The sequence below is a fragment of the Melanotaenia boesemani genome, chromosome 19 (genome assembly GCF_017639745.1).
Source record: "Melanotaenia boesemani isolate fMelBoe1 chromosome 19, fMelBoe1.pri, whole genome shotgun sequence".
NCBI classification, from domain to species: Eukaryota; Metazoa; Chordata; class Actinopteri; order Atheriniformes; family Melanotaeniidae; genus Melanotaenia; species Melanotaenia boesemani.
In genome coordinates this window covers 1,092,449-1,106,291 of record NC_055700.1, presented here as the reverse complement: position 1 = coordinate 1,106,291, position 13,843 = coordinate 1,092,449, and the positions used below count along the sequence as shown (strand labels likewise).

Below are 13,843 nucleotides of genomic sequence, written 5' to 3'. Positions count from 1 at the left end.
TTAAAAATAAAATTCGATTTCATTTATTGATTTTATTGGTTCAGAATTACTATAAAAAATTACAAACTAACTTACTAACTAACTAACTACAAAGATTTCATAAGTCCTCACATTGTTTCATATATTACTCTATTCCTGTAATATAAGTTATCAAACTGTTGGTTTTTTAATTAAAAGGTTTATCCATAACAGCTAAAAACAGCTCATGTTCAGACATCTACAAGCCAAGTAAACAACAAAATGATGAAAGGCCCCACCCCCAGCAGTCATGGTATTAGCGGTGAGATGGACCACCACATGGTCCCAGATTCCCACCGTGTTGGATGTGATGCTGGTTTCCCGTGTTTCCAGGTCCTTAATGAGGCTTGGAGGCTGTTCCTTGGCTTTGATAGGATCAGGAATTCTAGTCATATCCGGTCAGTTATAGGTAAAAATTTAGTAAATTAATGCTGCTTAAGATGGAGGGAAACGTGGAACATGTTCAACATGAACTTCGTGTGTTGATCTCAGTCACTACGCCAGCTGTGCTGGTTCAGATTCTCGTTAATCTTTTATCATTTTTATTTACTATTTCCTTGCCTTGTGTTGGTCATGTATTCATGGAAAAGGAAACTCAGGTCCAGTAAAACCACCAACAGCCAAAATGATCCTGTAATGATAAAAAAATACCCCAAATACAAATACATCCTCACTAAGACCAGGAAGGTAGATCCTAGAACTCCAGTCCTCAGATCTTTACACTGGCTTCCTGCTGTTAGTTTACAAAGACCTGAATGGTTTAGGACCAGAATCCATTCAGGATCCTCTGGTTGGTTATGGACCAGGTTCAGGTCTACTTTCTGTTCCCAGAGTCAGAACTAAACGTGGAGAGGCAGCGTTCAGCTTTATGCTCCTCACATGTGGAACAAACTCCCAGAAAGCTGCAGGTCTGCTGACTCAGCAGTTTTACATCAGAGTTAAAACTTTTCTACTTGCTGCCTTTTATCAGAACAGCTGTTAATTCTTCATACTGGAACTTTATTTCTGTTCTATCTGTTTTATTTTAGCCTTTTCTTTCTTTTCTGTTTCCTGCTGCGATGCTTCCATGTTTTATGGAACGCTGTTCGAATTGTCTTCTACATGAAATGTGCTGTAGAAACAAACTTGCTTTGGGAGGCTCCTTCATTTAAAGGACAAGCATGACGCAGGGAAATGTAGATTTTGTAGTGAATGTTCTGATGACAAACATGAGGTAGAAATGAAAAGCTGGACTTCCAGATATATCAATCCTTCATGAGATGGACGTTTCTCTCAGCAGCAGGTCTGAGTCAGAGGATGAAGGACCAGGAAGGTCCCACCCTGATCCGGCTGCTGCTCCACCAACCTAGCTTACCAACCAGCAAATGAAACCCACCTGCAGAAGGAGGAGGAGCCTGCAGGGCAGCACCTGGTTTCATTTAATCCTGATGGAGGAAGAGGAGCTCCAGCGGTGACACAGGGAAGATGAAGCTTCTGGTCTTTGTGATGCTTCTGTTTGCTCAACATGGTGAGAAGCCAGAAATGAATTTCTTTTATCTTTTAATCCCATCAACCTGAGGACCAGTCTCCTTTTCTCCTTTTCCAAAAGGCTCAGACAGCTTCGCTGTCTCAAGGACCGCTTCAGGAAATCTTTCCTGCCACACGCAATAAGATGTTTAACTCATCATCACTGTGTCAGAGATAACAATATGAGTGACTGTTGTAACTGGTGAATTTTTGCACTGACTGGATCAACCTTGCACAGTTAAACTCCTCATCTTGTGTCATTGAAAACAACTGTCAAGTATGTAATTGGGTAATTTTGTGTGTAACTGGTTAATTTTGCTATATATATTACTTGCTGGCTATTCTCACTTCTTACTGTGTATAGCTAAATACCTCCTTGTATAAGTCTTTTGTAGATATTGAAATTTTTTATACTGTTTTTATTTTGCTACCTTTAGAAGCACAACTGCTAAATGACTGTATGAATAAAGTACATCTATCTATCTATCTATCTATCTATCTATCTATCTATCTATCTATCTATCTATCTATCTATCTATCTATCTATCTATCTATCTATCTATCTATCTATCTATCTATCTATCTATCTATCTATCTATCTATCTATCTATCTATCTATCTATCTATCTATCTATCTATCTATCTATCTATCTATCTATCTATCTATCTATCGTTCTTTCGTTCTTTCTTCTTGTCTTGTCTTGTCTTGTCTTGTCTTGCAGGGAACTCCAGTCCTCTTCGGGGAACCAGACAAGGTGAGTCCAGTCTGTTGTGGATCCTGAGCCCTCCCCGTGGTTTTTATCGTGTGGATGTGTCTCTACAGAGTTTGGGGCTGAAACGAGGGGGATGAAGCAGGATCATGATCCAGAGACGTTGCAGGGTGAGGAGCCGCTGACAGGTTAAACCGAGGGAAGCACACCTTTACCTGCTGTTAGTGGAGGCAGCTTTCAGCTTTCTGGTGTATTTTTATGTCTTTCTGCAGATTTTCTGGCTGTTTCAACAGTTATATGTTTATATGTGCAGCACGGTGGCAGCCTGCAATGTTATAGTAGGCTTGAACTGCTGGTAGGAGCAGGTGGAGGCTTCATCATGTAGGAACAGGTGGAGCCTTCATCGTGTAGGAGCAGGTGGAGGCTTCATCGTGTAGGAACAGGTGGAGCCTTCATCGTGTAGGAGCAGGTGGAGGCTTCATCATGTAGGAACAGGTGGAGCCTTCATCATGTAGGAACAGGTGGAGCCTTCATCGTGTAGGAGCAGGTGGAGCCTTCATCGTGTAGGAACAGGTGGAGGCTTCATTGTGTGAATGTTTTCCAGAGCTGCTGTCCGACCAGCAGGAGGTGACGGAGGGAGACATCTTGCTGCTGGTGAGTTAAAGTTTCTTGTTTCAGAAAATGTTTGTGGTGTAGAAGGAGGGGGCAGCTGCACCCGGCATCGTACGTGTCCTCAGTAAAACCTGACGTCCATCTTTGATACGACTCCATCACTTCGAAGCGTCCACACCATCCAATAAAAGCTGTGTGAAGCAGAGACACAGAGGGCTTCACACCGCTGATAAGATGTAGAAAAGGTTCAACGTTCAGGCTTCCTGGAACATCCCAGCAGCTTTAAATTTTTCTCCCGATCACTTAGAAAAATGATGGAATCAGCTGTAATCCTCTAAAATAAAAGCCTGCACAGGTGTAAATATGTAAATGAGTCTGCAGGTAAAGGTCCTGCTAACTGCCAGGAAACCTGGTCCAACCAGAGCGAACTGGTTTTATTCCAGAAAAAAGTTGTCAGTTCATCTTAGAGGTGGAGGCGGGGTTACTGCTGCTGGTAGTGGTAGAGCTGCTGGTGGAGGCGGGGCTACGGGTGGAGGTAGAGCTGCTGGTGGAGGTAGAGCTGCTGGTGGAGGCGGGGCTACTGGTGGAGGTAGAGCTGCTGGTGGAGGTAGAGCTGCTGGTGGAGGCGGGGCTGCTGGTGGAGGTAGAGCTGCTGGTGGAGGCAGGGCTACTGGTGGAGGCAGAGCTGCTGGTGGAGGTAGAGCTGCTGGTGGAGGCGGGGCTACTGGTGGAGGCAGAGCTGCTGGTGGAGGTAGAGCTGCTGGTGGAGGCGGGGCTGTTGGTGGAGGCGGGGCTGTTGGTGGAGGCGGGGCTGCTGGTGGAGGCGGGGCTGTTGGTGGAGGCGGGGCTGCTGGTGGAGGCGGGGCTACTGGTGGAGGCAGAGCTGCTGGTGGAGGTAGAGCTGCTGGTGGAGGCGGGGCTGTTGGTGGAGGCGGGGCTGTTGGTGGAGGCGGGGCTGCTGGTGGAGGCAGAGCTGCTGGTGGAGGCGGGGCTGTTGGTGGAGGCGGGGCTGCTGGTGGAGGCGGAGCTGCTGGTGGAGGCGGGGCTGCTGGTGGAGGTGGAGCTGCTGGTGGAGGCGGGGCTGCTGGTGGAGGTGGGGCTGTTGGTGGAGGCGGGGCTGCTGGTGGAGGCGGAGCTGCTGGTGGAGGCGGGGCTGCTGGTGGAGGCGGAGCTGCTGGTGGAGGCGGGGCTACTGGTGGAGGCGGAGCTGCTCCTCAGTGGTACAGTGCGCTGAATCAGTTTTTTGTACTGGACTCCACCTGACGATGGCCTTCTGTGATGAAGGTCAGATGGAGATACATGTGATGACCTTCTGTGATGCTGCAGCCTGTCCAGATGTGTGCACATCAGTCCTTGTTCAGTCCAGTACCAGCCAACTTCAGGTTTTCTGGCCAGAGTCTCGTTTCTGTGGCTTTACTAAGATTAACAAAGTATTTCTCATTTCACTTCAAGGTATTACAGGATTAATGTAGTTTAGCTGATCTCAGCCCAGTGAGGCAGAATGTTTGAAGCATCTGAGCCAAAATGAACCTGGATCTTTGAGTTTTACTAAAGGTTCAGTTTCTCAGCTCAAAGTTTCAGCACCACATAACTTCCATAAACTGGTCTGGACTGGTGTGGACTGGTCTGGACTGGGCGTCTGTCATGTCTTCGTGTGTCTGCAGAGCGACAGGAATGCTGTGGGCAGAGCTTGGCCGACTCTGGATCTGCCGTATGATATCAACCCAGGAATCGGTGAGTGGACTTAGTCTGCAGACTGCTGACAGGAAGTTGGATTTCACTGTTGGTTTGATTTCCAGACAGTCGGACGGGCGACATCTCGGCTGCCATGACGATGGTATCTGAACACACCTGTGTGACCTTTCACAAGAGAAATAGCTCCGAGCCAGACTTCCTGCACTTCACATCTGGTACTGGGTATGTGGATTTTCAGATTCCTGTGGATCTGGAAAGGTGGTCCAGAGCTGGGATAAATCTGGTATAAATTTAATGTAAATCTGGCGTGTATTGTATATAAATTCGCCATCAATTGAATGTAAAATATAGGTAAAGTATAAATGTGACATAAATCTGCTCTAAACTGGGCGTAAATTGAGCGTAAATGGGCGTAAATCGAGCGTAAACTGGCCGTACTGTATACTAGTGTAAATCTGGTGTGGATATTTTTTGCTGTACGCCATTAATAGCTTTTGGGCGTACGTCCACTTTCAGCTTAGATCCTATGTAATGTTTCATAAATGAGACCCCTGGTCTACTGACGTCCTGAGTCCTGGAAAACCTGAAGTATGATCATGCATAGGTCATGGGGTTGGCTCTGTGCTGTGTCTATGTACCCATGTGAACGTTAATGGTCTCTCGTCCTCAGCTGTGGGTCATACGTGGGCTTCGTCGGCGGCGAGCAGTCCGTGTTGATCGCTCCTTCCTGCAGTGTGGGCAACATCGCCCACGAGATCCTCCACGCTCTGGGTTTCCACCACGAACACAGCAGGGAGGACCGAGACCAGTACATCTCAATAGAATACCAGAACATCATCAAAGGTAATCTGATCATTTACTCATTAATAGATCAATGAGGGTGCAATCATCTGCAGTCACTTTGCAGATGGTTCATTAAGGAGTTCAAGAAACCTGGGTTTGATCAAACTTAAAGGCCTTCTTGATTTCTTTGCTTTTCTTTTTTTTTCAAGGTATTTATTTAATTCTTTTTATTCCAACAAACTGAAAGCAGTTCATGAAGCTCTTTCCTGATTCCTGACGGTTTCTTTCTGTGTTGGAGGACAGTAGAAACACATGTAGTTAAATGAGCGGTTGCCAGTTTTAACAAGCATCCTACATTTGGAGGCACAGCTGCCACCAGAAGACCGTTGGCACGTTCAGACCTCAGTACCGTGGAAAGTCTCAAGCTAGCCCTCATTTGTTTACCTAGCAGAAACGTCTTTACGTTAATAATCTGGATCAAGTGGAAATATTTGTTGAGAAAGGTCCAAAGAAAGATAAGTTGGTTGTTTTGGGTGCAGTATGTGATGTGGTAGTAGGGGGATCAGTTCTGGTCTACTGTCTGGTGGTGATGGACTGGATCCTAGTGTGGCGAGCTCTATCTGAGAAACGGGGGTTTGGGGTGTGTCTCCACCTAATCTGTGTCCTTCCTCTCCATTCTGATATGTTCCCCTATAAACCAGAATGGTTCCAAGATCTATTTCCCCACATTTTCATGCTGTAGCTACTTTAAAACAAACTAGCAGCTTTGCTAGCCTCTGTTTTAAAAGAAACTGGATCATGTAGCGCTAGCTTGGCCAGCGCTAGAGTTGTGGGCTAAGTACAGACCCCTGAGGAATCCCACATGTATTACTGAGCTCAGATTTTATATTGTCCGTTTATTGCTTCCTGCCTGCCAGGGAACGTCTGACCCAGATAAACTGGAGGTTTAGGAAACATGAGGGCTGTACTAACCCAGACCCACCAGACGGTGGCGCTCTCTGCAGGACTCACACATCACGGTCTATTTCAGGGAAGGAGGACAACTTCCGAAAGCATAACGGCAAAACCTTCAACATCTCCTACGACTTCACGTCCATCATGCACTATGGACGGTAAACTGAAATACAACATCTTATGTGTTCCTGCATTTTAGATCTGTAAAGGTAATTATTGATCATTTTTCAGTAAATTTTTTTCATCAAACGGGGAAGCCACCATCATCCCAAACATGGACGTGAAGGAGCTGGGCCAGAGGAAAAGGATGCAGAAGTCGGACATCCAGAAAGTTCGACAGTTATACCACTGCGGTACGTTCATCATGAAGCTTGTTGGGAAATGGTTTATCAATAATTGATCAATCAATCATTAATGATCATGGACACCTATAAAAGAAGTTCTGGTCAAATAGCCTTATTGCTGTAAATTATTGCGCTGACATAACGGTAGTTGGTAACCATGGCAACAGAAACTCAGACGCCAGGTTGAAGATGCGCCAGATCAGAGCGGCCTGCAGGTTTATAAACGATGTAAGAAATGATTTGTGGACTTTGACTGAAACCAAATGTGGCATCATCCTCTGGACACACACCAGCTGTAAGAGCTGCACCCGCCCTCTGAAACGTCTCGTAACATAACGTTAACCAATCGTCTCCCTTCCCTCCACTGATCAGGTCTAACAAAACAGAGCTGCAGGTTCTGTCAGAGCCGGTTACCTTGGCAACGCGTCACAAAGAAATAGTCCACTCAGCCGCTTCTTGTGAAAAACTTACGATTTTACCGGTAAAAAAACAACATTAACACTAATAATTAAATTTTTTTTCTTTCTTAATGGACCATGGTATAAGTGGGATGATGCCCTCCGAGGTGGCCATTATCATAAATTCGTGTTGGGCGGCTCACGCCTTCGTCGTCCATTAGTTTAAGATGATGACCACCTCGTTGTTTTTTCATAAAAACGTGTATAAATTATTGGACCATTGAGGAAGATCTCTAAACATTGTCCACCCCCAGCCTACATTTAGTTGTTCGTGTTTTCTTTTAAAGAATCATCAACCTGTCAGCGTCGTGTTCATTTATTTAAAGAATGAAATCCTCCGAACGACGCAGGCTAGCCGCTCTGTTTCCGTGGGCTCCGTCGACAGCAGCGACCACCTGGTCCGGTTCTCTGTGGCTCCCCGTTTCTGTAGCAGCAGGTTTGTTGGCAGCAACCATTTTCACGGACCCCGTGCTAATCCAGGTCATGGGGACCAGGTCTGACCATGAAAGATGCTCAGAATGCAGCTAATTTTACACTTAAACCTCTGAAGTTGTTAGATATGAGAATAAAAAGTTGAGCTTTCATAAAAGATTGTCATATTTAACTTTTCACCCTTTTGGAAATCAGGTGACGCTTCACTCTCAATTATTCAAATTACACACTGACGTCGGGTGCTCAAACTTTTGCATTCTACTTTGTTGGACTCTAATCTTTTTTTTGTTTTTTTTAAAATATATTTTATGTTAACCAGATTCCCTGAAGGCTGCCAGCAGCTAAACCAGCTACAGGAGAACGAGTCCACCACCAGAGGGTGCAGTCAGATCAGCACAGACCAGACCTGGACCGAGCTGAGATGTTTCCAATAAAACAAGCCCAGACCGGACTCTGAACTGATTTACTGGTGCACCATCATCTATCATCCATCAGCACACAACACATAAAACAAAAATAAAGCAAACTGCAGTGTTAAAAGGTTATTTCTGTTTTTTTTTTTTTTTTTTTAAACTCAGGTTTTGTTTTCTCGTGAAAAATCTGGTTGATAAATTCAGGTTGGTGAATGTGGAGAAAAGGTTTGTGCCTGTAAAAACAGACGTTCTGTTCATGGATGGAGATGCACATTTTTGTCCCTGTCTTTTCTCACTTCTGTCTGATTGGACAGTTTGATTTATCAGCATCCAATCAGAGAGCAGATAGCTTCCTGTCCTCCAGCACTGATGCAGATTTGTAGATTTCAGAGACATGGTGGTGTCTACCTCTGCAACCCAGCTAGGTTATACTGTGGGAAATGAATCATTTAACCTTCAGGCTCCAACTGAAACGAAAGAAATCACATTTTTACCCTTAAGGCTGTTTTTGGTCACTAGAACTTATTTATAACATTAACGGTTAAAATCCTGCAGTTTTTGCTTGAAACAGATTTTTAACAGACATGAAAGTCAAAATTTAGAATATTATGCAAAACTTAATTTCAGTAATTCAACTTGAAACAGGGAAGCTAATATTTTCTATAGACTCATTATATGCATGAATTATTTCCAGCTTTTGTTTGTTGTAACTTTGATGATTTATGGCTTACAGCTGATGAAACCCAAAATCTGAATCTCAGAAATTAGAATATAGTGGAAAGGTTGAGTGCACGCCACGCATGGAGGCAGGGGTCCGTGCAGAAGGGCTCAGACCAAGAACTGAGTTCATACACAGGATCAGACTCCTCACATCCTCACATTTCTGATTCAGTTTCCTTTTTATCCATTTCATGCAATATTCTAATTTTCTGAGATTATGATGTTTGGGTTTCCATCAGCTGGAAGCCGTGACCACCAGAAAAATCCTTCCCAACATCAAACACCAAAAACCTTCAATTAAGAGAAGACAGTTAAACTTAAGGAGCGAGTTCCAAGCACAGTACTCGCTGAGTTCTGCACATGGTTTACAAAGTCCGTCCCCCTTCAAACCTCAGACGAGACTCGTGCTTCAGCATTTTCCACTGCAAGATAAGATGGAGGCAGAGGTGTAGGTAGACCAGCCGCGGTGCCGTCTATGAGAACACGACCTCCTGAACTTTCAAACTTAGCGTGAAATATGCTGAGTACTTTTTCTAATTCCTGCCACACAGAAGATGATAGACTACACACACCATTCTTACAATAATCAAGAAAACTCAAGAAATATCTCCCGTTGCTTGTAATGAGTCCACATTAGTTTCCTGTTCAAGTTTAATTACTGGAATAAATCAGGTTTCACCAGCTTGTTGCTGGACCCTGGCTGATGTACCAGTGTGCGCTACTGGGGGACAGTGTGGCCCGGAACGGTCCACGTGGCCCGGCCCAGGTCTGGCAGCACCTGGGCGAATGTGGTAAAACGCAAAATGAACCCGAGTCCTCATTAACGTTACACGTTCATACTTTCACCTGCAGAACTTCCAGTTCGTCTACATCATGACGCCGTTGCAGGAAACTTCGAAGGCTTTTCTCTTAATGTTGGTTCTGCTCACAGCCATGCGGATTCTTTCCTCCGTGTTCCCAGACACGCCGCTTTCACATGCCTGCAACATGTTTACCACCACAACACCTTTCTGAGCCAGAAACTGGACAAAAACCATCTACAGCAGAGGAACAGGACCTGAAATCCAGCAAAGACCTGAACCAGGACCTGGTAGATGCATCTGGACCGCCAGCTGGTCTGATGGAGGGACGGATCCTCCCCAGAACCCGGGCCTTATTGCCATAGTGATATCCCAGCCCTCTGCAGACTACGAGTTGAATTTCCATACATACAGAAATAAACTGAACTTGAGTTCCTGAGAACTTCTCTGTTAAACAGGAAGCTGCTGTCACCATGACAACCACAACAGGCTGCGATGCTTCGTTCAGATTCAAGAGAACAGTTTCCTGCATGACAGATAAACCTAAAGTCATGAGTTCACGTCCTCTTCATCAGGGCCACCTTCTAGTACCGGGTCGTCCTCTTCATCGGGTCCGCCTTCTAGTACCGGGTCGTCCTCTTCATCGGGTCCGCCTTCTAGAACCGGGTCGTCCTCTTCATCGGGTCCGCCTTCTAGAACCGGGTCGTCCTCTTCATCGGGTCCGCCTTCTAGTACCGGGTCGTCCTCTTCATCGGGTCCGCCTTCTAGAACCGGGTCGTCCTCTTCATCGGGTCCGCCTTCTAGTACCGGGTCGTCCTCTTCATCGGGTCCGCCTTCTAGAACCGGGTCTTCCTCTTCATCGGGTCCGCCTTCTAGCACCGGGTCGTCCTCTTCATCGGGTCCGCCTTCTAGCACCGGGTCGTCCTCTTCATCGGGTCCGCCTTCTAGAACCGGGTCGTCCTCTTCATCGGGTCCGCCTTCTAGAACCGGGTCGTCCTCTTCATCAGGACCTTCTAGTACCGGGTCGTCCTCTTCATCAGGACCGCCTTCTAGTACCGGGTCGTCCTCTTCATCAGGACCGCCTTCTAGTACCGGGTCGTCCTCTTCATCAGGACCTTCTAGTACCGGGTCGTCCTCTTCATCAGGACCGCCTTCTAGTACCGGGTCGTCCTCTTCATCAGGTCTATCATCTAGTACCGGGTCGTCCTCTTCATCAGGACCGCCTTCTAGTACCGGGTCGTCCTCTTCATCAGGACCACCTTCTAGTACCCGGGTCGTCCTCTTCATCGGGTCCGCCTTCTAGAACCGGGTCGTCCTCTTCATCGGGTCCGCCTTCTAGAACCGGGTCGTCCTCTTCATCGGGTCCGCCTTCTAGTACCGGGTCGTCCTCTTCATCAGGTCCGCCTTCTAGAACCGGGTCGTCCTCTTCATCAGGACCGCCTTCTAGTACCGGGTCGTCCTCTTCATCAGGACCTTCTAGTACCGGGTCGTCCTCTTCATCAGGACCGCCTTCTAGTACCGGGTCGTCCTCTTCATCAGGACCTTCTAGTACCGGGTCGTCCTCTTCATCAGGACCGCCTTCTAGTACCGGGTCGTCCTCTTCATCAGGACCTTCTAGTACCGGGTCGTCCTCTTCATCAGGACCGCCTTCTAGTACCGGGTCGTCCTCTTCATCAGGACCACTTTCTAGTACCGGGTCGTCCTCTTCATCGGGTCCGCCTTCTAGAACCGGGTCGTCCTCTTCATCAGGACCACTTTCTAGTACCGGGTCGTCCTCTTCATCAGGTCCGCCTTCTAGAACCGGGTCGTCCTCTTCATCAGGACCACTTTCTAGTACCGGGTCGTCCTCTTCATCAGGTCCGCCTTCTAGAACCGGGTCGTCCTCTTCATCAGGACCGCCTTCTAGTACCGGGTCGTCCTCTTCATCGGGTCCACCTTCTAGTACCGGGTCATCCTCTTCATCAGGACCTTCTAGTACCGGGTCGTCCTCTTCATCAGGACCACCTTCTAGTACCGGGTCGTCCTCTTCATCAGGACCACCTTCTAGTACCAAGTCGTCCTCTTCATCAGGACCACCTTCTAGTACCGGGTCGTCCTCTTCATCAGGACCACCTTCTAGTACCAGGTCGGACCTTTTTAATCCTGGTGTGATAGATGAAGCAGGTGGTGGAAACCTTCCTCAGAGGTTTTCTCCATATTAACATGACAGCATCACACAGTTGCTGCAGGTTTGTCGGCTGCATCCATGATGAGAATCTCCCGTTCCACCACATCCCAAAGCTGCTCTACTGGACTGAGATCTGGTGGCTGTGGAGGCCGTTGGAGTCCAGTGAACTCATCGTCATGTTCTAGAAAGCAGGTGGAGATGATCTGAGCTTTGTGACATGGTGCATTATCCTGCTGGAAGTAGCATCAGAAGATGCTCCACTGTGGTCATAAAGGGATGGACATGGTCAGCAACAACACTCAGGTAGGCTGTGCTGGTTAAACCAGGACACGTTGGTACTAAGGGGCCCAAAGTGGACCAAGAAAATCTCCCCCCACCATTACACCAGCAGCAGCCTGAAGCGTTGATCCAAGGCAGGATGGATCCATGTTTTCATGATGTTTCCAGCAGATTCTGAGCCGAGCATCTGAATGTGGAGCTGAAATGGAGACTCATCAGACCAGCAACCATGTCACGTTCAAAGTCTCTTGAATCCTCTTTCTTCCTCATTCTGATGCTCAGCTTGAACTTCAGCAGGTCGTCTTCACCACGTCCACATGCTGCCGTGTGATTGGCTGGTTGGATATCTGTGTTAACAGGAAGTGAAGCAGTTGGAGGTGATGAAGAGGAGGATGAGTTTATATTTATAAACATTAACATCGAGAAGAAGAAGATAAACTAAATATTTGCAGGTGAACAGATTAAAGTATGAATCCAGATGTAGGATCAGAATAAATTCAGATTCAACGTGATGCGCGCGCTCCTTGGGGCGGAGACGCGCGCGGTTCCTCTGTGGAGGCTGCTGTGCGTAAAGAAGCGCGTCGGAGAGCTCCGCATCCTCTCCTCCTCTCTGTCTCCCTCTGCGCGCGGACCACGTCCAGACCCCGGACTACTCGCGAGCCGCTACGTTGGGGACGTATCAGCGGAGGTTTTTCTGGACGTCTTCCGTTCCGGTCCGCTGCCTGCAGACCCAGGTTTCTGCCTGAGACCCGTTTCTGGATCCTGTCTGAGATTTTCAAACAGAAAAAGGATGAAGGTGTTTCAGTAAGTTTCTGATTTTACTCCCATCATTCTGTCTGTGTGAAGCCAGATCATTTCATCCAGGACAAGGTTCCACACCCACAACTACAACTTTAGGTTTCTCAGATATCTTTCGTCAGCCTGCAGGAGGAGAGCACCTCCAGCCTGGAAATAAACCAGCTGATGGTGGAAGCGCCGGGGTGTTAAAGAGGCACCAAAATTCAGTTTCCATCCCGGTTCAGTAAAATTTATCATAAGTTGGGACTTTAAAATGCAGGAGAGAGGAGTTAGACTCGTTCTTCCTCTCTTTAGAGGATCTAAAAGTGCAGTGGTTTAAACTGCAGTAGCCTCCACCCACCCGGACCTGCAGACCCGAACCCGGACCTGCAGCCCTGGTTCAGGTTTTAATGTTGGCGAGGAGCTTCCTGGATGGAGGATGAACCAGGAAACGTGAGTTTGCTCTGAGTCGTGCAGGAAGAAAAGCTTCAAGAAAATTCCTGCTGAAGTTTAGAGACAAGAAATTTGCAAATAAAAGAGAAACTGTTTTCACAGCTTCAGCTGCTTCCATGGTTACGTCAGAATCCTGAATCCAGTCTGATCCCGGCTCATGCCGACGCAGGATCATCAGACACCTACAGATCAACTTAACCTCACCAGACACGAATCCAGAGATTTAACAGCTCACCGTCACAGCTGTTTGGCTTCACCGGTTCATGAATTATTCATTAACCCTTAAAACTCCAGCAGGTCTCCCCGAGGTCCATCTCCTCCTCCAGGAGCGGTGGTGTGTAGCTCTGTGGGGTAAATGTGATGGATATTTTACCCTTTAGCTGATCTACGGAGGTTTTCCAGCATTTCTATCCCGTCCAGGAGGTTCAAAGTTCAAAGTTCTTTATTTGCCATTTGTACATGAAAACCAAAAAAGTCAAGGTACATTGGAATTCTTGTGCAGGGTTCTTTCAGAGTCACAGTTTAAGTAGTAGAAGAGAAAAGATGAGTCAAGAGGTTTACAATCCAGCCACTAAATGTAGTTTTATTCAGAGACTCTATCTGGTAAATCCACAATGATCCATGATAACAGCATTATTTATCACATTTCACCATAAAAACATCACCATCACTACTATGTTGCTAAGAGACCTCTATTTAGACCTGGACATGATGATGAAGCC

At 46.9% G+C, this 13,843-nt stretch overlaps 1 protein-coding gene across 1 annotated transcript; it reads left to right on the top strand.

Annotated features, from left to right (window-relative positions):
• Positions 1 to 1,408: 1,408 nt before the first annotated feature.
• Positions 1,409 to 8,005, top strand: LOC121630037 (zinc metalloproteinase nas-4). The gene is made up of 10 exons (XM_041970069.1): positions 1,409 to 1,525; positions 2,247 to 2,279; positions 2,348 to 2,404; positions 2,839 to 2,888; positions 4,511 to 4,580; positions 4,646 to 4,763; positions 5,212 to 5,384; positions 6,355 to 6,436; positions 6,510 to 6,631; positions 7,832 to 8,005. The coding sequence occupies exons 1-10, from the start codon at positions 1,483 to 1,485 to the stop codon at positions 7,855 to 7,857; spliced, it is 774 nt and encodes a 257-aa protein (XP_041826003.1). The 5' UTR covers positions 1,409 to 1,482; the 3' UTR covers positions 7,858 to 8,005.
• The last annotated feature ends 5,838 nt before the right edge of the window (positions 8,006 to 13,843 follow it).